The sequence below is a fragment of the Sinocyclocheilus anshuiensis genome, unplaced genomic scaffold (assembly GCF_001515605.1).
Source record: "Sinocyclocheilus anshuiensis isolate Anshui unplaced genomic scaffold, SAMN03320099.WGS_v1.1 scaffold288, whole genome shotgun sequence".
NCBI classification, from domain to species: domain Eukaryota; kingdom Metazoa; phylum Chordata; class Actinopteri; order Cypriniformes; family Cyprinidae; genus Sinocyclocheilus; species Sinocyclocheilus anshuiensis.
This window is the reverse complement of record NW_015558570.1, coordinates 703,063-725,765: the sequence shown is the minus strand read 5'-3', so window position 1 is coordinate 725,765 and position 22,703 is coordinate 703,063. Positions and strand designations below refer to the sequence as shown.

At 36.1% G+C, this 22,703-nt stretch overlaps 2 protein-coding genes and 1 pseudogene across 8 annotated transcripts in view; 2 read left to right on the top strand and 1 right to left on the bottom strand.

Annotated features, from left to right (window-relative positions):
* LOC107679615 (BTB/POZ domain-containing protein 10-like) overlaps positions 1-4,051 on the top strand; it is a 17,142-nt gene extending 13,091 nt beyond the window's left edge. For 5 of the 7 annotated variants that reach the window (XM_016475217.1, XM_016475220.1, XM_016475221.1 and 2 more), the window contains 4 exons: positions 846-969; positions 1,313-1,510; positions 1,894-2,004; positions 3,177-4,051. In XM_016475217.1, the coding sequence (XP_016330703.1) occupies positions 846-969; positions 1,313-1,510; positions 1,894-2,004; positions 3,177-3,490 (747 nt within the window). In that variant the 3' untranslated portion in view covers positions 3,491-4,051. The remainder of the gene's footprint in view (positions 1-845; positions 970-1,312; positions 1,511-1,893; positions 2,005-3,176) is intronic. The other 2 variants (XM_016475219.1, XM_016475216.1) reach the window with 1 other exon arrangement.
* A 511-nt stretch (positions 4,052-4,562) lies between these two features.
* LOC107679592 (aryl hydrocarbon receptor nuclear translocator-like protein 1) lies at positions 4,563-16,924 on the bottom strand (annotated as a pseudogene).
* Positions 16,925-19,579: 2,655 nt separating this feature from the next.
* Positions 19,580-22,703, top strand: LOC107679594 (loss of heterozygosity 12 chromosomal region 1 protein homolog). The gene is made up of 5 exons (XM_016475184.1): positions 19,580-19,829; positions 20,003-20,092; positions 20,297-20,440; positions 21,579-21,736; positions 21,816-22,703. Exons 2-5 carry the CDS (start codon positions 20,035-20,037, stop codon positions 22,041-22,043), a joined length of 588 nt encoding a protein of 195 aa, XP_016330670.1. The 5' UTR covers positions 19,580-19,829; positions 20,003-20,034; the 3' UTR covers positions 22,044-22,703.

Genomic DNA, 22,703 nt, shown 5'->3' with positions numbered 1-22,703 from the left:
TTCAGTGTCACATGATCCTTCAGAAATCATTCTAATATGAGAAACTGTTGTGCTGCTTCATATTTTTTTGGGAACCTGTGATATTTTTTTTCAGGATTCTTTGATGAATAAAAAGTTAAAAAGAAGATCATTTATTTAAAATAGAAATCTTTTCTAACAATATACACTACTGCTCAAAAGTCTGGGGTCAGTACATTTTTATTCTTTCTTTTTTTGAAAGAAATTTCTGTATTTTTGATCAAATAAATGCAGCATTGATGAGCAGAAGAGACTTCTTTAAAAAAAACATTACAAGTCTTACTGATCCCAAACTTTTGAACGGCAGTGTGTGTATATATATATATATATATATATATATGTAATTTTTTTTAGCATTTACAATTAACATCTCTCTCTCTCTCTCTCTCTATATATATATATATATTACATATTTAAAATGTACATTTTGTATACAAGTGTTTAATCAGAAATTTTTTTTTATTTGGTCAACTTTGGCATTCGTTACAAGCCCGTCTCTGTGACATTGAAAGGCTGAAAGAGTTAAGCTTCTACCGTGAGGCTCAGCTCAGTGGAAAAATCAGGACAGCACTACAGAAATAACAGCCATATTGAAGCTTTTTCTTTTTTTTCAGTGAAGTGTTTTGTTGAGCGTCTTCATGCTGTCCGTATGTTGAGCTCTTTCCACGTTTGGCTGGCTTTAAATGGATCAGTGCGTGTGAAGAGTGGGAAAAGCAGAGGGGGTGTGTGTCTATCTGGCATCGGAGCCATTTGCTTCTCTTTGGAATAAGTGCTGCTTCAGTAATGGCCGCCTGTTTGTTTTTCCTCTGCGTCTCCCTTTTAACTAGCAGGATTACTACAAATCAGGGATAATCCGTTGCCCTGATGGGATATCCATCCCGGAGCTGAGAGAGGCATGTGACTACCTTTGCATCGCCTTCGACTACAGCACCATCAAGTGCAGAGACCTCAGTGAGTATCTATTAACATGACAAATGCACCAAACGGATTAGTCTTTTTGTGCCGGAAAACGCTCTGATTGTCACGGCAACGGCGGAGCTGGATGGTATTCCGAGCGTTTTGGATGACTGAGGATGGTAGATGCGAGAGAGCAGAAGTAGGTCAGTGCTGTATCCGATGTGATTGCCAGATATGGGTCACTGGATGCTGTTAGCGTGACCGGTTTACATTGTAATTGCTTTTTTAATTGAAAGTATCATGTATATGTCATTATATGGCTGGATTGAATCAGTGAGTCAGCTGCTGAATCGTTATGAGCTGATTTGAATAACGCTCTGGAACATGTGGGCTGCAGGTGCACTCATGCATGAGCTGTCTAATGATGGCGCCCGGCGGCAGTTTGAGTTCTATCTGGAGGAGATGGTGCTGCCCCTGATGGTGGCCAGCGCTCAGAGCGGAGAGAGGGAGTGTCATGTGGTGGTGCTGACCGACGACGACGTGGTGGACTGGGATGAGGAGTATCCACCGCAGATGGGAGAGGAATACTCACAGAGTCAGTTTACTTCAGCTGCACCTCAATTACACACTGTTAACTCAATGTCAGTCACTGCATTATGGGTAATTTCTGGGGGGGGGTTATTAGAATTGATTGTTCGTGGTCATTAGTGGTGTGCGCTTGTGGTTTTTGAACACCTTTAAACCCATATTGCTACAAACATGAATGATACCGCAAACTGCAGCTTGTTGGGTTATGATTTTGACCTTGTAGATGATAAAATGGGTGAACACCCTAGCAACCACATAGCAACTCACTAACATAAGCAAGATTTTTAGTTTTTAGCCAGAAAAGTCTGGATGTATCAAAGATCATTGTAGGTTTGTAAGGAATATATTCGTATGAATCAAGGTCATAATGGTTTTGTCTTTGTCACACAGTTATATACAGCACAAAACTATACCGCTTCTTCAAATACATTGAAAACCGAGACGTGGCCAAGTCGGTTCTAAAGGAGAGAGGACTGAAGAAAATTCGATTAGGCATCGAAGGTAAGAGACTGAATAACAGGATGTGGATAAGATGGCTTTCAATCGGCTGCTTTCAGATCAACCTGAAATGAAATTAGCTTATTCACACATTACACACATTTAAAGGGATAATCAACCATACACTGTTTTATAATAGAAAATATTTTAAATAATGTTGGTAACCAGAGTATGTGAGCGGAGTGGAGTGGCAACAATTTCCCCTCCGCGCTCCAAGCATTCAATAATCACTCCGCTCCAGCTCCGTTCCGAGTTCACCATTTCCCGCTCCACTGATCAGAAACATCGCCCCGCGGCTAAATTATTTCACTATGCTTGAAAAATCCAAGTTCTGTTCAGAAATGATATTAAACGAAAAATAAATGCATAATACTAGAAGAATAGTTTTAACATGGTTTATTGGAACACTACAATTAGCCCAAGTCCATATTAAATGACTGCTTAACTCGCTTAGCTTACTTGTCTGTGCAACGTCTCTACTATGGCGAAGCTGAGGGTAGTTACTTCAGAAACAGAAAGAATATGCTGTAACTTTTCCGTTTTTAAGCTGATAAATCACAGGACAGCATTGACCAAATTTTCTTCATTCCTGAATGTATGCGTGCGATCTGTACGTTATGTGTGAGCTTGTGTGTTCTGTCCGTGTGCAGCAATGTAGCAGCACATTAGTTTCGAGCGGAGATTAACAAACTGTACAACTTACAACATGCTTTAACCTCCCGCACTCGTCCATTGCCATTTTAACCTTCATATGTGATTCACATATCTGTCAAGCTAACTAATTATGTTTAATGTGTGAGTTGACATAATTTGTGCTCGTGACGGAGCGGTAGCGGAGCATTCTCGGAGCGAGTGAAAACCTCAATGCTCCGACTTTCAAAAAATCCGCTCCTAGCTTCAGGCAAAATCACACCGCTCCACTCCTCGCTCCGCTCACATACTCTGTTGGTAACAGTTTCGGTTCCCATTGACTTCCATTGTGTGTCAATGGGAATCAAAATGTTTGGTTACCAACATTCTTCAAAATATCTTCCATTATATTCCACACACACAAAAAAAGACTTACAGGTTTTGAACAACATGAAAGTGAATAATTATACAGATTTTTTTTAGATAATGTTAACTATCCCTTAAATTTGCATTCTTGCTAATGCTGTGCCTATGTTTGCATCTAGGTTACCCAACCTACAAGGAGAAGGTAAAGAAGCGACCCGGCGGACGTCCTGAGGTCATTTACAACTACGTCCAGCGGCCCTTCATCCGTATGTCATGGGAGAAAGAGGAAGGCAAAAGCCGACACGTGGACTTCCAGTGCGTGAAAAGCAAGTCCATCACCAACCTGGCCGCAGCAGCCGCAGACATCCCTCAGGACCAGCTGGTGGTGATGCACCCCGGGCCTCAGGTGGATGAACTAGACATCCTCCCCAACCACCCTCAGCCCAGCCACCAGTATGATGCTGATCCTGATGCCTCATCCCTAGCCATTTGACCAACACACACACGTGTCACCACTGGAGCACTGCAGAGAGAGGCCAGCCAAGTCATGCTGCCAAGACCACATTGCCTTTCAAGTCCTCTCCTGCCTTAAGAGTGTCAAAGACAATCGCTGTGGCAGCACATGACCTTTGGACACTGCCTTTCTTTCCCACATAGACCTCAACCAAAGGAGTTTTTTTAAATTAGACACTCAAAGTTGATAATCACTCCTTTGATTAGTATCTGAAGTGACTGTACTATGTTGTGGTGCTGTGTGGCTGTTTAACTTAGCAATAAAAAGGAGCACAACCCACTGGAGCACCCTGCGAGCGAGTGACATCATGCGATAAAATGAGAATCCCTTCTGGTTTTGACTTGGACGGGACGTAACGGAGCACCTGTGGAGCTTCACTGTGATGCATGGCCAGTGAATGAGTACTGAAATGATGTCACATGTTATTTTACAGTACTTTTCATTTTGACGTTATTTGTAGTTGCAGTGAGGTGCATCAGGAGAGAAATTCCTCTCGTGTACTGCTTGAGAAATGTTATTTTAATAAACATGATCAAATCAGCATGCTTGGTTTATTAGATTTGGTTCTAAATGTAGAAATGACTGTAATTCCTTTGTCATGTTTTCATAAAATTTTATTGGTGGATCCCAGGAAGATTTAAATTTCACCTAAAAATGAGATTTTGCATAGAAGCTAAGACTATTTTAATATGCATTTTTGTAACAATTAAGCACGTTTGTATCCATTGTATTGTCATGAAAATGTCAATGCAAAAAATTTTAAAATTGAATTATTTTATGAAATGCTTAAAAACATATACATAAACATCTATATACATTACAATTCAAAAGATTGGGGTCGATAAGGTTGAATGTTTTTTTTTTAAAGAAGTCCATTATACTCTTCAAAGCTGCATTTCTTTGATCAAAACTACAAAAAGAAAAATTATTACAATTTGAAATTACATTTCAAAATATATTAAAGTAGAGAACAGTTATTTAATTCCTGTGATGGAAAAACCTGAATTTTCAGCATCATTACTCCAGTCTTCAGTGTCACATGATCCTTCAGAAATCAGTCTAATATGCTGATTTGGTGCTCAAGAAACATTTGATATTCAAAAAAATCCCATCACACTTTTTATGTCACACTAATTCAATTAATTTAGAATTATGCTAATAAAATTATTTTGACCTACAAAATAATTCGCAATGGCACTAATTGATTTTTCAGATCTCAATTGTCAAACCATTCCCCTGACAACACGTTTAATTTCCTCAGATTTTACCACTGGATGGCAACATAGAACAAAAATATCTCAGCCACGGACCAATCAAAAGCCAGGGAAAGAGACATCAGCTGAAGCAGGCATGAGAAGAGCTCCATGAGGAATCATCTCTAGCAATTCTCTAAAAGACATTGATAATCTGTGGTGTGGGGGAGAACCGGAAATGTTAAAGACAAGTTTTTTTATTTTAAAAATACCCACTGCTGACACATTACACTTTTACCATATATATATATATATATTTTGCATAAAGAAATCTTACATAATAGAATTACAATATTAGTTACAATCTGCATATAGAATATTTAACATTTCAACAACTTTTGTAGTGTAAAAACATTAAAACACAAACAAAATGATATATATATATATATTTATATATGTATAGAAAGATATCCATGTTTGCTGATGGGAACCACAGGAATAATCCAGGCCAATATTTACAGAGAACCAGGCAGGTCATGAAAAATCGTGTGAGAATCGTGGGAAATGCACAGAGGCGGTTGGAAAGAAGTATGCAGCTCAACCATTCTGTGTGCTTTGTGTAGGAGGTCCTGTATGTAACGGCCACAGCATGTTAGCCTCCGCACACCACTGCGGTGCACTTCCTGTTCAGGAGCCTCTGCTGTGCCGAGCAGCTGCGGTGACCTGCAGTTAGACCTGTTTAGCCTTGGACCCGAAGAGCATCCTGATGGGAGTCCGCTGTGGTTTCACAAAGGCCAGGGAAGGTCGCTGAAATCCACAGGACCGCCGAGGCCAGCGTCAGCTTCTAGGAGGCTCATGATGACGGCCATGGCTGCCTCATCGTTACTGGGGCTGCTGGATCCGGGCTCTTCCATGATGTCAATACTGAGATGGGAGTTGTCACCTGCAGGCGGAGATTCATTTAGTGCACTTGCTAGAGAATATTACATGTGATTCACTTATGCGAGATTGTTTCAGTGTACTCACTCATTAATGAGTTATTTGAATATGGGTATCCTATCGAATCGGGCCCAGGCACAATTCCTGCTGAAGGCAGATCTGGAGTTCCACCATTTTGAATCTAAAAGACGAAAATGTTACAGAAAAACAAAACTGTAACGTAAAAGAATCATTTTTCATGCACTGGTCAATTTTTAGATTTGGAGCCATTTGTTTTTTTTTCATAACATACTATTTCAGAGTATTTAAACGAAACATTCAAAAAAATATATGTGACCTTGCACCACAAAACCAGTCATAAGGGTAAATTTTTCTAAATTGAGATTTATGCATCACCTGAAAGCTGAATAAATAAGCTTTCCATTGATGTATGGTTTGTTAGGATATGACAATATTTGGCCGAGATACAACTATTTGAAAATCTGGAAAATCAAAATACTGAGAAAATCGCCTTTAAAGTTGTCCAAATGAAGTTCTTAGCAATGCATATTACTAATCAAGAATTAAGTTTTGATATATTTACGGTAGGAAATTTACTAAATATCTTCATGGAACATGATCTTTACTTATTATCCTAATGATTTTTGGCATAAAAGAAAAATCGATAATTTTGACCCATACAATGTATTTTTGGCTATTGCTACAAATATACCCCAGCGACTTAAGACTGGATTTGTGGTCCAGGGTCACATATTTTTAGATGTTTTTTTTATTGCACTTTATCTATTTACATCTGTAAATTTTGAGAAAACAGCCTTTAAAAGCACTTCCATATACCAAACTTTACAGTTTTATTCTGAAGGTTTTTACAGACGGCTTTGTTGCCATATTTTATACATTATAAAGCATTTTATTCCTAAAAATGTGAAAACTGTGTTGACAGTATTTTCTGATTTTTGGAGTGATAAAAAGACACATCCAAAGTCCCCTTAGTAAATATTTTAGAATAATTCTGAACCTGGCTTTACCCAATGTTCAGATTTTTGTTCAGGAAATTTATGAAAATTAAAAATGTAATCTTGTTTTAATCAGTCACCTGGGGTGTCTTGCCCAAAAGGAAACGTTTAAACAAAAATTTAAATTTGCTGCAAATTTCTGCGTTCATTTTGGATTATTGACTGGTATTTTTGCCAATGGATTTTCTACAGACACACAGCTTTTCACTTCACAAGACATTAATTGATGGTTTGTAAATTATTGTGTTTTTATCAGCTGTTTGGACTATCATTCTGACGGCACCCATTCACTGCAGAGTGATGTAATGCTAAATCTCCCCAAATATGTTTTGATGAAGAAACAAACTCATCTGCATCTTGGATAGCCTGAGGGTAAACTTTCAGCAAAGGATCTTTTTTTGGTGAATTATTCCTTTAACTGTAGGTGTAAGTGTGGTCAAAGAGTGAATTTGCGAGGCGGCTCTCTCACCTTCTTTCCCCCTGGAGAGCAGGTGTCAGGTGGGGGCGTGGCAGTGATATTTAAAGGACTGGAGCCACAGCTAGAAGGGGAGGAGCCTCGAATCCTGGGGGCAGGACATCATTATAGAATCAAATATCGTTTTTGTGAACAATATTGCAGTGCAACCTAAATGTGCCGGATGCTGCACGTACCTCTGAATCTCCATCACTTCCTCGGCTATCATGCGTCCAATCTTGCCAGCTCCCGCTCTAGTCCCTCCTGGAATACCAGGAACAGTCTGAAGAGGACGCTTCCCCCCACCTGTCAGAAACATACGCACATAAATGTAAAAAAAAAAGAGATCTGTAAGAGAAACTGCTCAGCTGGAAAGTGATCTCACCGTCTCCTGATGTTAAAACGCTGTCCATGCTCTGAGGGGACGAGGCTGACCGGGAATAACTAGGGTCTGCTCCTTCCAGCATACTGCCCCTGAAACAACCCCATTCAGCACAATCAGCAATATCATTCTGCATTAGAATGTAATTAATAGAAAAATACCATTGACATTCAAAATGTGACATTGCAGAGTTAAAAAACTGGCAGGGTCTGAACTTATTCTTTTATTGTTAATAATAATAATAAACATGTTTTATATAAAACGGTTTAATAAATAATAATATTATCATCATCATCACCATTATCATTGTTATTAATACACATCATATACAAAATATAGTATATATAAAAATAATACTAATACTGTTACATAATACTTTTAATAGATTTGTATATTATTTCATTTCTTCTTATTATAATTTATTTACTATAATAAAACTATTTACTATAAAACTATTCTCTATAATTCAATTTAACAGAAATATATACACACATATTAAATAACATTTTTATTAAATAATAGTATTTGTATTATTATTATTAATACTAATGTATTACAATAAACTGTTTAAAAAATACACATACATACAATTTTATTATTAATGTGTTTATTTCTATTAATATTTATTAATTTTATACTATTAGTATTATATATTATAGTATATTATTTAATATACATTGGATTGTTTGTATAATTATTGTTCTATTTATATTAATAATTATTATTTTCATGTTTTATAATATATTATTTAATTGATTTACAAATAATGTTATTTTTAAAATCATTTTTTCTTAAGTATGTCATCAGAAATGGTGTTTTAAAGGCAGAGGGCGTTACATTTTTTATTTTTTTTTTACAATCACATGCACTAATTATTTGTGTACGATAACACTGAAGTAAATGAGTTTTTAAGTAGTGTATGAAAGGCAAATTTATTAGATCATGAATTACGTCAGTGGGGCCTGTGCTCATTTCCTCTGCCCGATTCAAAAAACAAACATTCACAAACATTATATGATGTGACACTTACGAAACCACAGTGTTTGTAGAGACTATATATTCAACCTCTTTGGTCCAGGGGTTCATGAAGCTGAACCAGCGGCTCCTCAGAGTGATGAAAGAGCCGTCTTTTATCTTGAATTTATAACAGTTTGTATGAATCTTTTCTCTCATCTGTAGCACTGAAGTAAAAAAGCAAATGATACACACACACACACACACACAAACCTTTAAAACCTTTATTTATTTATTTATTTAAAATGTCTATTTTTTCTACTTTTATTTCTCTCTATTCATAAGTCTTTTAACCCATGCAAACTACCTGCAAAGCTGCTGATACCTTTCTTTTTGGAGCAAGTTGAGGGGAAGTCCTTGTCCTCCATCTTGACAGACTTTATACTATTAGTATTATATATTATAGTATATTATTTAATATACATTGGATTGTTTGTATAATTATTGTTCTATTTATATTAATAATTATTATTTTCATGTTTTATAATATATTATTTAATTGATTTACAAATAATGTTATTTTTAAAATCATTTTTTCTTAAGTATGTCATCAGAAATGGTGTTTTAAAGGCAGAGGGCGTTACATTTTTTATTTTTTTTTTACAATCACATGCACTAATTATTTGTGTACGATAACACTGAAGTAAATGAGTTTTTAAGTAGTGTATGAAAGGCAAATTTATTAGATCATGAATTACGTCAGTGGGGCCTGTGCTCATTTCCTCTGCCCGATTCAAAAAACAAACATTCACAAACATTATATGATGTGACACTTACGAAACCACAGTGTTTGTAGAGACTATATATTCAACCTCTTTGGTCCAGGGGTTCATGAAGCTGACCCAGCGGCTCCTCAGAGTGATGAAAGAGCCGTCTTTTATCTTGAATTTATAACAGTTTGTATGAATCTTTTCTCTCATCTGTAGCACTGAAGTAAAAAAGCAAATGAGCATTTATTACAAACGTGATATTGACTGGCATTATAAGAGTAAAGCACTTATTAAACATTAATTTACAAATGGTATGAATTAGGTGATCAAGCCAATAAAACAGAAACCTTGTCTGTGGCACTCGGCGAGGTGACCGATATCATCCTGGTGAAAATACTCATAAAATGACGTTCCTAGAAGCTCCTGAGGCAAGTATGCCAGGATGGCTGTTGCCCTAAATGGAAACAATGAATTAAATGAGATGCTAATCCACTGACATGAACTGAAAGCAATACTTGTAGACCCTTGAGGTTTCTGACAATTCAAATCTCATTTTAGCAAGTTATCAAATCTGCTCACCCCAGACATTATTAGTGGTCTTTTGAGCCTTAAAGGCGTATACTAAAGTGCATCTAAAAGTTTAGCTGGTGCCCTATAAAAGATCTAGAAAACATTCTGGAATTGGATCATTCTTGCAGATAATGCCACACTGATCTAAAAACACCTTCTCACCTCTGGTCGACGAAAACAAACTTGCCATCGATAGCGTGGCGGGAGACGTATTCTGTGGGTTTAACGCGGATGTCGCCGTTCATGGGCTGGGGGATGATATGCGGATGTAGGCGGCCAATGGCCACTAGACAGCTGAGGTTGCAGCCCTCATTATCGGGTTCGTTATCCTCGTCCAAACCCATCTTGGTGGGCGGCCAGCTTTTTAGGTAGCCAGTGCTATGGATCGTACAGAAACTCTTGCGGTCTGCTGTAGAGAGAGGGAGAGATTTATCCATCAGCCTCACAGACGGACGGTTGCATTTCATTCAACAGAAGAAAGATCGTCGGGCCCCTGAACACAGTCTGGAGGGGCCGGGAGTGATGTCAGTCTTCACTGGCAGACCAGCTTCAGAGAGAACCGAACATCAGTCCAAGTGCCTTTGGCTAAAATGTGAGTAAAATGACTGCTAACACCTATTAAAACAAACTTTACTTTTGGCATCGATGAGTCGCTCCCGTGGAGCCGTGTCTGATGATGACAGCTGCTCTTTCACTTTGGCAATGTCTTTTGGATGCAAGTAGTCGAACAAACTCTGGCCAATCAGATCATTCTGATGGTGCAAAAGAACAGTTTGCATTAACGTCAAAAACTTTACTGAATCAGAGCATGGAGATCACTGTCAAGAAAATATACCCGAGTGTAATTGAGAATTTTATAAACAGACTCCGAGACGAAGAGAATCTTTCCACGATCGCAGCCAACTACAAAGAGGAAGCCATCGGCAGCCTGCGGAGAAAGAGGGAAGAAGAGTTTTAAAACAAATCCTAAAAGTTTCCCACATGATAAATTCTCAAAAGCCTTGGAGTTGATATTTTAAACACACCCTTAAAATCAAGTGCTTTAATTCATCATCCGACAAGAATGCTGGCTTATAGTTTGCTTCTGTGTATGGGTTGGTGGCCCCTACAAGAAGAAGAGAGAAAGAGAAAAGCCAAGCATAAGTAAATGTGGAAAAAGTTTGGTTTTAGACTCATAATGAGCTCGATCAGATGTATTCTGGCCGGTTCTGTGGTAGAAAGCTCACACCTCGTAATGTTTTCATGTGTTGGACGGCCATGCGCAGTACAGTAAGTTTGTCCAACTTGCGAGACATGGCATTGCAAGTGGGGATTAACGAAGCCAACTCATCTATAAAACTGTTCATTTTATCCCTGCGTCTCTTCTCTATCTGACTGTGAGCCTCCCTAAAAAATAAAATAAAATAAAAAAATCAGCTGAAAACATACAAGCAACACACCTCTTTTACATACAATATATATGTATCCTCTGAAGCAGAGAAAAATCTAATCTGCACCTTACCTGGCATTTTTTATCCGGCCCTGCTGGTCATCCCTGGATTTAGGAGAAAATATGTATTTATTAATCATTAATTTATTAATCTCTTTATGTCTTAAAACGGTGTATTTAAAGATAACAGCATGTACTTCATATTCATTTACCTTCCCATTGCCTTATCTTTATCTGTGTCCATACTATCACTGTGAAAATCAAAAGAAAAACCATAGTTTTTCATGAAACAACATTTTTTAAATTACATTATTTTTCAATGATCTTATTAGTAGGGTAAATTTGTGAAATATATTAGGAAACATCTCTACTCACTCAAACGAAAAGCCATCAATCCTGTAAAACAAAACATTAAATACATACATCATAAATTAAAATATTTCAAAACAGACATTTCATATTTTAAACGAATAATTATAAATAATATAATTATAAACACACATAATTAATATAAATAACAAAAAATATTATTTAAAATATGAATAATTGCATAATTTATATATTATGTATTATTAAGATAATGAATTAAGAAGTTTTAATTAAGAAAACATTGTGTTTCAGATATTTTGGAGAACAAACAGATGTGTGAACTGCAAACATGCCACTTTTCATCTGACAATATTAAAATTGTTATTATATTACAATTCATAAACTGGCAATTTTTTTAGAAAACCGAAACTATACTATCAGGAGTTCACGCACTGGTATTCGGTGGTGCTGCCCTTCCTCTTGCGGTTGTAGTCCATGCCCGTAGTGCCAATGGAACTGCTGATGAGATCTGCAGAACTCTGGGAAATGAACTCATTCATAGTGGAGGAGATGTCCATTCTTTGGTCTGCCATTAGATCATCTTAAGAGCAACACGGGCAAAAAAAAACAACAACAAAAAAAAACCTTCTTTAAAATGGCTATAATATGCTATATTAAATCAATGTGTGTATAGAGAATACAAGATGCTCACCACACAGATTCAGTCAAGCAGATGTTCAATGCATGTCCTTCCACTTGTGACAAGTTCCTGTGGACAAAAATAAATCTGCATTTATAACAACCAAATGGGTTTCCATTGACAACAAACTCTACATTTCAGTTTCACAAAGACATTACATTTGAAGTTACGAGACATTATATAGGTTATATAGACATTGCGGGGCCAAAAATCAAAACAGCTTGATAACTGAGACAGTTTAGTTTTTTGGGGGATTAAGTGAATGGATTTTTATCATTGTAGGGTGGTTGTGTCCGCACACTGCTGAGACACATTTATATGCAAACACCATGTATAAGTGAATTTTGCATCCAACATCCACTTTGATAGAAATAATTGTTTTCGTGAACCATTTTTGACCAAATGGACCAAACCATTTTGGACCCCATTGGATTTCATTGTACAATACAATACAAATTTTATTTCTATAGCATGTTTAAAATAAATGCCATTGACCAAAGTGCTTTCCAAAACTCAAACCTAAATTTTACAGGCAACCAGTGAAGGGAGACCAAAATTGGGGTTATACTCTCTCTCTTCTTTGTATGAGTCAGAAGCCTGGCCACTGCAAGAGGAGATAATTGACCCAGAGAAATATATATAAAGAATTACAGTACTCAATGTGTGATGATACAAATGCATGAATGACAGTTTCAAGGTCTTTAAAGGAGAGAATTGGTTTTAATTTAAAAATAATTCTGAGTTGGGAGAACCCAGCCTTGACAACTCTAATGACCTGCGTATCTAGAGCCAAAGCTGAATCCATGACAACACCCAAATTCTTAAGATGATCTTATAACACAGCCTACTTATAATTTCCTTAGTGACAGAAAGGGGTGCAAAGACAACACACTCAGTCTTTTTGGTATTAAGATGAAGAAAATCACTCGTGTAACCTGGCCTTAGCCTCGGCTAAGCAATGTACAAGTGCATCAAAGGATGGAGATCAATTGGAGGATGGATCAATTGGGATATATAGCTGGGTATCACCAGTGTACAGATCATTCAAAATATTGCGTTTATGAAAAATTTTGCCCAATAGGCACAAATATGATGAAAATAAAATAGGCCCATGAACAGATCCCTGCGGCACACCACTGTTTAATTTAGCTGATGATATAGGCCATTAATTGCTTAAAACTGTACATTTTCTAAATTAGGTTTTTAAATAAATGGTTAAAACAAGCAGGAACATTTACATTGAATAAACTGCTATTAAAAGGAGTTTGAATAGTAGTACATAAAAGATCAAACAAATTTAACAGCAGCCAAGGAGGTATTGAGAAAAAAAAAAACACTGAGATATTCCACAGAATACAGAAAGTCATAAAGGTTTGGACTGAAGCAAGTGATGACAGTAATTTATTTTTTGGGTGAACTATCCCTTCAAGTTAATAGGTAACTTGAGCTTCCTTATTATCTACCAAAAAAATAAAAAATAAAAAAAATCTCTCATACACCCACAAACACTCACATACACACGGAGGAATCGGTGAACTTCATCAATGACCTGCTCTGGTTGCCAGGAAACCCTTGGAAAGCTCACAATCTAGGCCACATTTAGATTACAGAAACACAACTGGCAAAAAGAAAGGGCCGGAAGACCCACTTTCTCCCGCCGTAAATGAAACAGGAGTCCCCTGTGTTCAGATGGGATTTTCTGCTGAAATAAAAAGTGTGTTTGCAGACCCCCCAATCAGCCGTTTAAATGCCCACGCTGGAGCAAGAGTGCAGTGATAAGTGTGATGCATAAGACATTTTTCAAATTCACATAGTTAAACAAAAGTGTTAAAGGGGTCATATGATGTTGCTAAAAAGAACATTATTTTGTGTATTTGGTGTAATGAAATGTGTTTATGTTGTTTAAGGTTAAAAAAACACATTATTTTTCACATACTGTACATTATTGTTTCTCCTCTATGCCCCGCCTTTCTGAAAAGCGTCGATTTGTACAAAGCTCATCGGTCTGAAAAGTGAGGTGTGCTGTGATTGGCCAGCTATCCAGTGCATTGTGATTGGCCGAATACCTCAAGCGTGTGACGGAAATGTTATGCCCCTACCATATTGTGATGCCCTGTCCGGCCGGAGCGACGAGACAAAAACATTAAAACCCATTACAAACGAGGCATTTGTTGCATCCAGTGGGGACATAATTACGGATTATAATGACTTATACTGTCTTTTTACGCATTGCGTTGCATCGTGCCGCGTAAACATAAAACCATGTCTGCATTTGTGATCGGAGAAATGACAAACAACAAGCGCTACTCTACACTGCCCAAAACTCGCGTTTGAATCATCAGTGGCAAATTCTTTAAATATAAAAAACGTACTCACCAAGAGCTTGTAACACGCCAAAGAGAAAAGAAAAATTGAAATCGCATCATATGACCCCTTTAAAAAACTCAGTGTTTTTATTCTCATCGTTCATGCACCACCATCACTCCACCCTTCTACAAATGATCCATTCTCGAATGCGTGGGCTAGCCCAAACAGACTGCCAAAGATAAAGAAAAAAAAAAAAAAAAGAGGAAGAAAGCGACGAGCAAAGAAGATAAAAGTAGGTCATCTCAGTTTATTCGAATTCAAGACGATTTCAGTATGGTGAAAGCCAAATATGCAAATTAAACCTCCCTTCATGGCAACTGTATTACAATGTCACATTTAAAGATTATACCTGTATTACTCATCCTAATTAAGAGCCTCATTTCAAGTTGTTACAGACAAATTCAGGAGAAACATTACGTGTGGATGAACGGAAAAAGTCCAGATGTGGTTTAAGGAAAAACAACTAATTCAGGAAGTAAGTGCAGATGAACGCCCTAATGATGAGTGTTTGATGCTGTACTTTAGGAATGCAGTTACGTCAAATGAACACCACACACCCATCTTACAATATGGAAGCAGCACTTTCACATAACTTGTTAGACTTGTCATGACTGAAAGCAGACTGTCTTATAAGATATATTATTTTTCACAAATGTAAAGCTGGACCAAGTTGTCACATGCATTTCAAATGATTTACATTCATTAGGTACTAGTTGGTGTTCAATGGTAATTAATATGTAATATTAACATTTTAAAATATTAGTATTATAAATATTTAACATTTATTAATATTGTATTAACAACAACAATTATTTATTAATACTGTATTAACAATTTATTTTAATATTAGAAATCTAAAATATTAAATTAATACATTTAATAATTATTCAAAATAAATTAATAATTTAAAATGTAGATAATTAAAAATACAGAAATTAAATTAAAATATTTTTTAAATTAATTTAATTTAATTATAAATATTAATATTTAAACTAAATTAATATTTGTAACACTGTAATAATAATGAAGTGTGCCAAAATAAGCTGCACTACTGGGGCATGTTCTCACAAGTGGGCAACTATTATGTTAAATTAATTGTATTTTTTTTACATGGTAGAAATGTTCAAATGTTTTTGTAGTCAATAGTTTAAGGTTTGTGCCTTAAATACAGACTTTCCCTTTGAAATATAAATCCATGCTAAGAAATATTCACTCAAGTCAAAATATGACAACTAGCCCTGTCTGCCCTATACAGTGTTTTGCAATGAAAGCATTTCCATTTGGCTTTTAATTTAAAGTTTCTAATTATATTCTCATCATAAAAATAAGCGAAAAGTTGAGCTGAAAATTTCGGCATAATATCCAGCATGATCTGAGAATGATGCAAAGAACATTGTGTGCTTCAGTGAAAGCAAGAACAACTGACCTTTTGCAAAAGTGACTTCTGGTCAGTGTCACAAATGTGTTTGCATTTGTATCGTTGCCTAGTAATACTGCATAATCTTAAACATTCCATGTTTAAAATATGAGATTTTTAAATGGATTTTGGACACCGTTGTATGCATATAGTACTCAGGCTAGTACTCTGGCTACTACTCAGTAGCCTACGCAGACTGGTTTAAAAAGGCACATCTGAATGGTGACTAACCTCACGCCCTTTATCTGTTCTCTTTAAAATGGCAACAAAACGGACATAGTAGAGAAACCGCAATCGGAAGCATAATGACGCCACTGTAGCCCTGAGCTGCCTACCTAGAAAGCATCACTTGCGAGAGCCTACACATCCTCCCAAAAATGCTGTCTAGATAGACAGCTCATAAGGATTTGAGACCCAGCACCAATTTAGAAGGCGAACACAGTTGATATAATGCAAACGTGAGTACCTTTTGAAGTGACTGACCAACCCACACAGGAGGCTCAAGTACACTTGCGCTCCACCATATTAAAGGGGACGCAGACCATTAACCTCACTCACATCGATGATGGGTGTGGGTTTGTGGCTGCACTCTGCTATGATTTATGACTTTCTAACTAAATCACTGACAACATTATGTTTCTGTTGTTGTGGCAGCTGCATTAGTTCTAAGGTATTCAACCTGAGAAATGTCACCGACGCCCCTCCTACTGAAATCAATATGCGAACGGACAAAAAAACCGCACATAATACATCGACAAGCAATACGCAATACTTAGACCTAATGGTCAAACGTCAAATCGTCACACTTACCGGAGGAATAGCTCAACATCACAGTTCGTTTCGGTTATTTGACGTCCGGTCCGTGAGGAACTGTGACATAAACGGAATCAGTCTCTGACCTACTTTTCTTTCCTTCGTGTGACACCACTAACCTATATTTTCCACCAATAGGATCTTTGGATAAAAAGGTGCACTTGTTGTGGCCAGTCAGAATGGCGGTTACATTTCACGGAGGAATGATTGACACACGGATTGGCCAATCAAACAGGGCTTCTTGCGATTCACCGACATGGCTGATGATCACAGTAAGGGGTGGTTCTCATGTTGCTGCATTGTGTCTAATGTTCTTGCCCCTTTGAGAAACAGATGAGATTTTTGGAAAATCATTAGCTTAACCTGTAGAGCTTTTAATTTCTTTGAGAGAGATGCCGAGTTTTTTTTTTTAGGAATTACGTTAACAATTGGAATATGAATGTGTTCATAACATATCCTATTGAAAAACAAAGGAGGGACAGTGGTAGTGGAGACAATAACCAACTGGATAAATAAACAGATACAACTATAAAAGAAGAATTGCAGTTTTTCTTCCATATATGGAATATGTAACAGCATTACAATATTCATAATAGTATTGTTTTTAAAACATGTGTGTTTAAATAAATGTACACATTAGTTACTATTAATTTCTTGTGTTGCTATACGTTTTTTTTTGTTTGTTTGTTTTTGAAAGAAGAAGAAGAAGAAGAAGAAGAAGAAAAATACCAGAAGTTTAAAATTACTACCCAAAACCTTTGGTACTCTTTAAGGTACAAGGCTGGCTCCTTTAAATGTATTATTCATGCAGCTTGTCACACCACATTAATATTTAAAATAAACTAATGTACACAGACAAAAATCTGATTAAAAAAGGTCCAGTTATTAAATGTAGAAGATGAACAGTTTGATAAACATTTTGACTAATTTACCACAAAATCAGTTTTAGAATGAATAATTATAATAAAATTATTAGCAATGTATATAATTCTAAATGCATTACGATCTATGATGATATAGTATCACTTATTTCTATATTAATTATAATAAATTATATATTATTAATTCAAAAATAATATCAAGCAAAGGATCAGGTAATTTTAAATGTATTGTCTAAATTGCCAGACTGTGATTCTCTCTCTCTCTCTCTCTCTCTCTCTATCTCTCGCCTTTTTTTTTTTTAAAGTTGAATAGAGAGATACTACACTATATACAGTGAACACAATTTGTAGGTATATAATTTGTGTAGGCCTATAGATTAAATATATTTTTTAAAATATAAGCTTTTTTTAAAGTGTAAGCTTTATATACACTAAAATATGTGTCATCTTAAACAGATTATATAATGTATGTAAAAGTTACATATGATTTTTAAAATCAGCCTTTAAAAAGTGATTTAATTCATTTTATGTTACTATTTTTCTTAATTAATTTAGTTTCCTCTCTATCTCTCTCTCTCTTAATATAGAGTGTACTTTTCTTTTAGTTATAAATGAAAAACGATCAAAGAAACGAGAAAAGCTCAAAATGCAGGTCTCAATCAGTTGCAAGTAGGACCCACTGTGGCAATATCAATGATGCCACCCTGGAAATTTATAAAACCATCTGTAAATATAAGCTTACAACAAATACTAAAAGAAAACTCAAAAATAATGCCACAGTGGATAATAGTTCAAAACTATGTAGAGCAGTATCAAGAGGAATTATTCATATTTACGGATGGATCAAAGCAGCCGGAAACAGGCCGTACTGGTGCAGCATTTTTTATTCCTCGGTATGAAGTAGTAGTCAAAAAGAGGACAACAGACTACCTGTCAGTTTACACTGTGGAGTTAGTAGCAATTTTACTGGCATTAGGGTGGGTGGAAGAAAATAATCAGAACCAAGGTGTCGTTATAGCCTCAGACAGTTTATCAGCATTATTAAGCATTCAATCTGGGAGAGCGTCATGTAGACAAGACCTCATTTACCAAATACTCCACTTGCTTTTGGGTTCCTGCCCATGTAGGGGTGAAAGGAAATGAAGTTGTGGATATGCTAGCAAAAAACTCTACAAAGCATGAAACAGTAGATGTACACGTACCAATAAGTAGAGCAGAGGTCAAAACCATCATAAAGCAACATTCATTTAAAATATGGCAGGAATATTGGAACACAGCGGATACAGGACGTCATTTATACAGTATACAAAATCAAGTAGTCACAAGCATGAGGAAGGGCAGAAGCCCAAGGGAGGAGATGTTAGTCTCACGTCTTAGAATGGGTCACACTGGTTTAAATACAACATTGCACAGAATAGGAAAACATCCCACTGGATTATGCACTTATTGTAATGTACAAGAGACAGTGAAGCATATACTGTTAGACTGCAAAAAATATGAAGAAGATAGGGCAGAATTAAAGGCACAAATGGATGAACAAAGCATGACACTTGAGCATTTATTAGGGAAAGCATCTGGGAGAATACACAATTTATTAATGTTATTTTTGAAAAACAGTGGGTTAAGTGAAAGAATTTAATAGGGATTATTTTTATTTTTTATTTTTTTAAAATTATTATTTGTTTTATTTTTTATTTTTCCTCTCCACCTCTCCTTTGATGTCAGTCTAATGCCCACACTCCAGTCTAGCGTCCAGTCTCCAGTCTAGTAGGTGGCGGTAATGCACCTTTGAGATGAGTTGCCAACCGCCATTAAACCTGAAAGAAGAAAGAAGAAGAAGAAACGAGAACATCTCATACATCTGGCCTGAATGGTCACATGTAAACAAACTCGTGACGCCATCACCACGCGTCACATGTTATCAGACCGGATGTTTCATTTGTTCCTCTAGTGATTGTAACCTTATTTGCTAATAAATATAGTTTGTGAACGGTATCAGCAACCAGTATTGTGGTTTAACATCTCATAATGTCTTTAAGTTACGTAAGCTACAATGTAAAACATTAGCAAGCGGTTCATTCAACTAAACAGTTAACGTTAGCCGAATTATTAAATAACATTAAGGTAAGTTAAGCCTTTCGTAGTTATGCATGTGTATTAAATCAAATTTCAAGAACCAGATTTGTATCGTACTTATGTATTAGATGTCTAATCTTTGTTTTATAATGTAGAATGTTATACAAAATGTATAATTATTATGATATCTAAAATATAATTTGTCATTTGTTTTGGTTCAGCGCTTGTGTTGAATGCATAGACTGAGTGCACCATGGGTGCTGAACAGAGTGGAGATGCTGAACATAAACATTCAGACTTCAGCGCTTCAGGTACTCAACATTATATTACTAACGCGATTTTTACTTGCTCATGCTATGTTTATACTTGATGTTAAATATGTTCCTCATGGAAACGACATCAGCATCTTTAAAGATTTTTTTTTATTATAGACGTATATCTGTTAGAATGGAGGAGTTACTTATGTTGTATATATTCTACCATACTTGTTAGTAAGTTCTGTCTCGTTGTTTCAGTTGTACCCTCTCCAGCCAAGCATAGAGCCAAAATGGATGACATAGTAGTTGTTGCCCAAGGAACTCAGTCATTACGGAATATCCATAATGATCCAGATGTCATAAAGCTACAGGAAATTCCCACCTTCCAGCCTCTTCTGAAAGGTAAGCAGCAGTCCAAATGCCAACTATCTATTAGTTTAGGTTTTGTAGGAGAATAAATGGTTTATAATAGGTCTGGGTTGACAATATAAATGAATTTATTTGAACTGATCTTCATTTTGATTAACCGATATCGATAATCCTGAAATCAATCGTTTAGTCTATGGTGATTTCAGTTAGTGCTCTAACAAAACTTCACTAAACGCATTGTTTGTAGTGCACATCCCATCCAATAAATTGGATGTGCTGCTACTTCTCATATGAAACAAATTCTCAACTTTTAAAATCTGTCAATTTGATCACAGAATTTTATTACAGTCAGTGTGGTTGACGCTCTTTATTGTGGTGTGACATCTACCAAATTCAAAATGGAGCATTTTGATAAATATATGCAGTGCACTATATTACATACTCATTATATTTTTACTTAAGCTGTTAGGGATGTCTTCATTATTTAATGTATGTTTGAATAAATCTTTCATAAACACATTTTCATGACAGCCACTGGTTAAAGGTTAATATTTGAATAACGAATTGAAGTAGAAACATATGGAAAGCTTATTTCCACCATTAAATGAAAATATAAAAAAAGGTAATTGCAAATTTTCATCTCACAATTCACTTTTTTCTTAAGAATTCTGACTTTACATCTCACAATTCTGACTTTTTTCTTAAGAATTCTGACTACATCTCACAATTCTGACTTTTTTTCCCCCTCTCAGAATTCTGAGTCTATATCTCACAATTTTGACTGTTTTGTCAATGAAAATTAAGTTTGCATCTCACAATTTTGACTTTTTTCTTGGCATTGTGAGTTTACATCTTACAATTCTAACTTTTTCCCTCCCAGTTGCGAGTTTATATCTTGCAATTCTGTTTTTATTTCCCAAATGTTTAGACACCTAACAAATTCAGATTTTTTTCTCAGAATCACAATTGCAAGATATAAATAAGCAATTCTGTGGAAAAAAGAGAAAAAGTTGCAATTACCTTGTTTCGTAGCGAAATAAACTTCCATAGAATCATAATTATATAATTAAAAATCTGATATAAAAACGAATAATCAAATTTGGACTGTTATCAATAAGTTCATAATGATATGAATCACAATTTGAGCCTACTATTGGTGTCATTCTCTCAGGTGTGCTCAGTGGGCAAACCTCCCCCAGCACTGTCTGTTTAGAAAAGCTGGATTCGGCACAGGTGCTGCAGCTGTGTGTCCGATATCAGGATCATCTACACCAGTGTGCGGAAGCTGTTGCCTTTGACCAGAACGCTCTGGTCAAGAGGATCAAAGAGGTATTCACCATCATTTCTAATGAATTTTACTGTTCCGACAAGCCAGCTGTAAATGCTGACCTGTTTTTTTTTTTGTCAGATGGATCTGTCAGTGGAGGCGTTATTCAGCATTATGCAGGAAAGGCAAAAGCGATACGCCAAGTACGCCGAGCAGATCCAGAAGGTCAATGAAATGTCAATGATTCTGAGACGCATCCAGATGGGCATTGACCAGACGATACCACTGATGGAGCGTCTCAACAACCTTCTGCCCGAGAGCGAGCGCCTGGAGCCCTTCAGCATGAAACCTGATGGAGAAATCAAATAGAGTCTGGCAACATCTGGAAAATAGAGTTCATAGTGGGTTCACTGATTTACTTTTTTCTTTCTAGAGACCTGCCTCAGGTCATGTCTGGTTGTTACCTATGAAACTTCTCACTTTACTGTATTTTGAAAGGCTTATTGCGTGCCTGGATCAGGTGTTATTTGGCGTAGAAAACGTTACATGGTACAAAATGGAAAAACTATAATACCAAAATGGTAAAGGCATGTGTATATATTTACTGAAAAGGCTTAATTGAGTGCTTTTAAAGGGAATGACAACATATAATTCTGCCTCTGTATTTTAAAATGTTATTTAATGAGGAGTCATTAATGCATATGATGCTATTAAAGTTGTTGGCATTAAATCGTTTATACATACCCTGTGTTTTCTCAAGATTTATTAATGATAATACTTTTGGAGGACAGAAAATAGTTTTATAGCATTGTTATGTGATTAGGTTTGATAATTCTGTAAAGAGTCTCAGTAATATTGGTCATAGTAATTCTTTCTATTCAGCTGAATTAGACTTTTGACAGTCAGCTGAACTATTTCTCGGAAGTTCAGAGCTAAACTGATGATGGAGGATGATGTAAAAAAAAAAAAAAAAAAAAAGTCAATTTTCAATGCCGTTGTAGAAATTATTCACTCAGTGTTGATGATAGT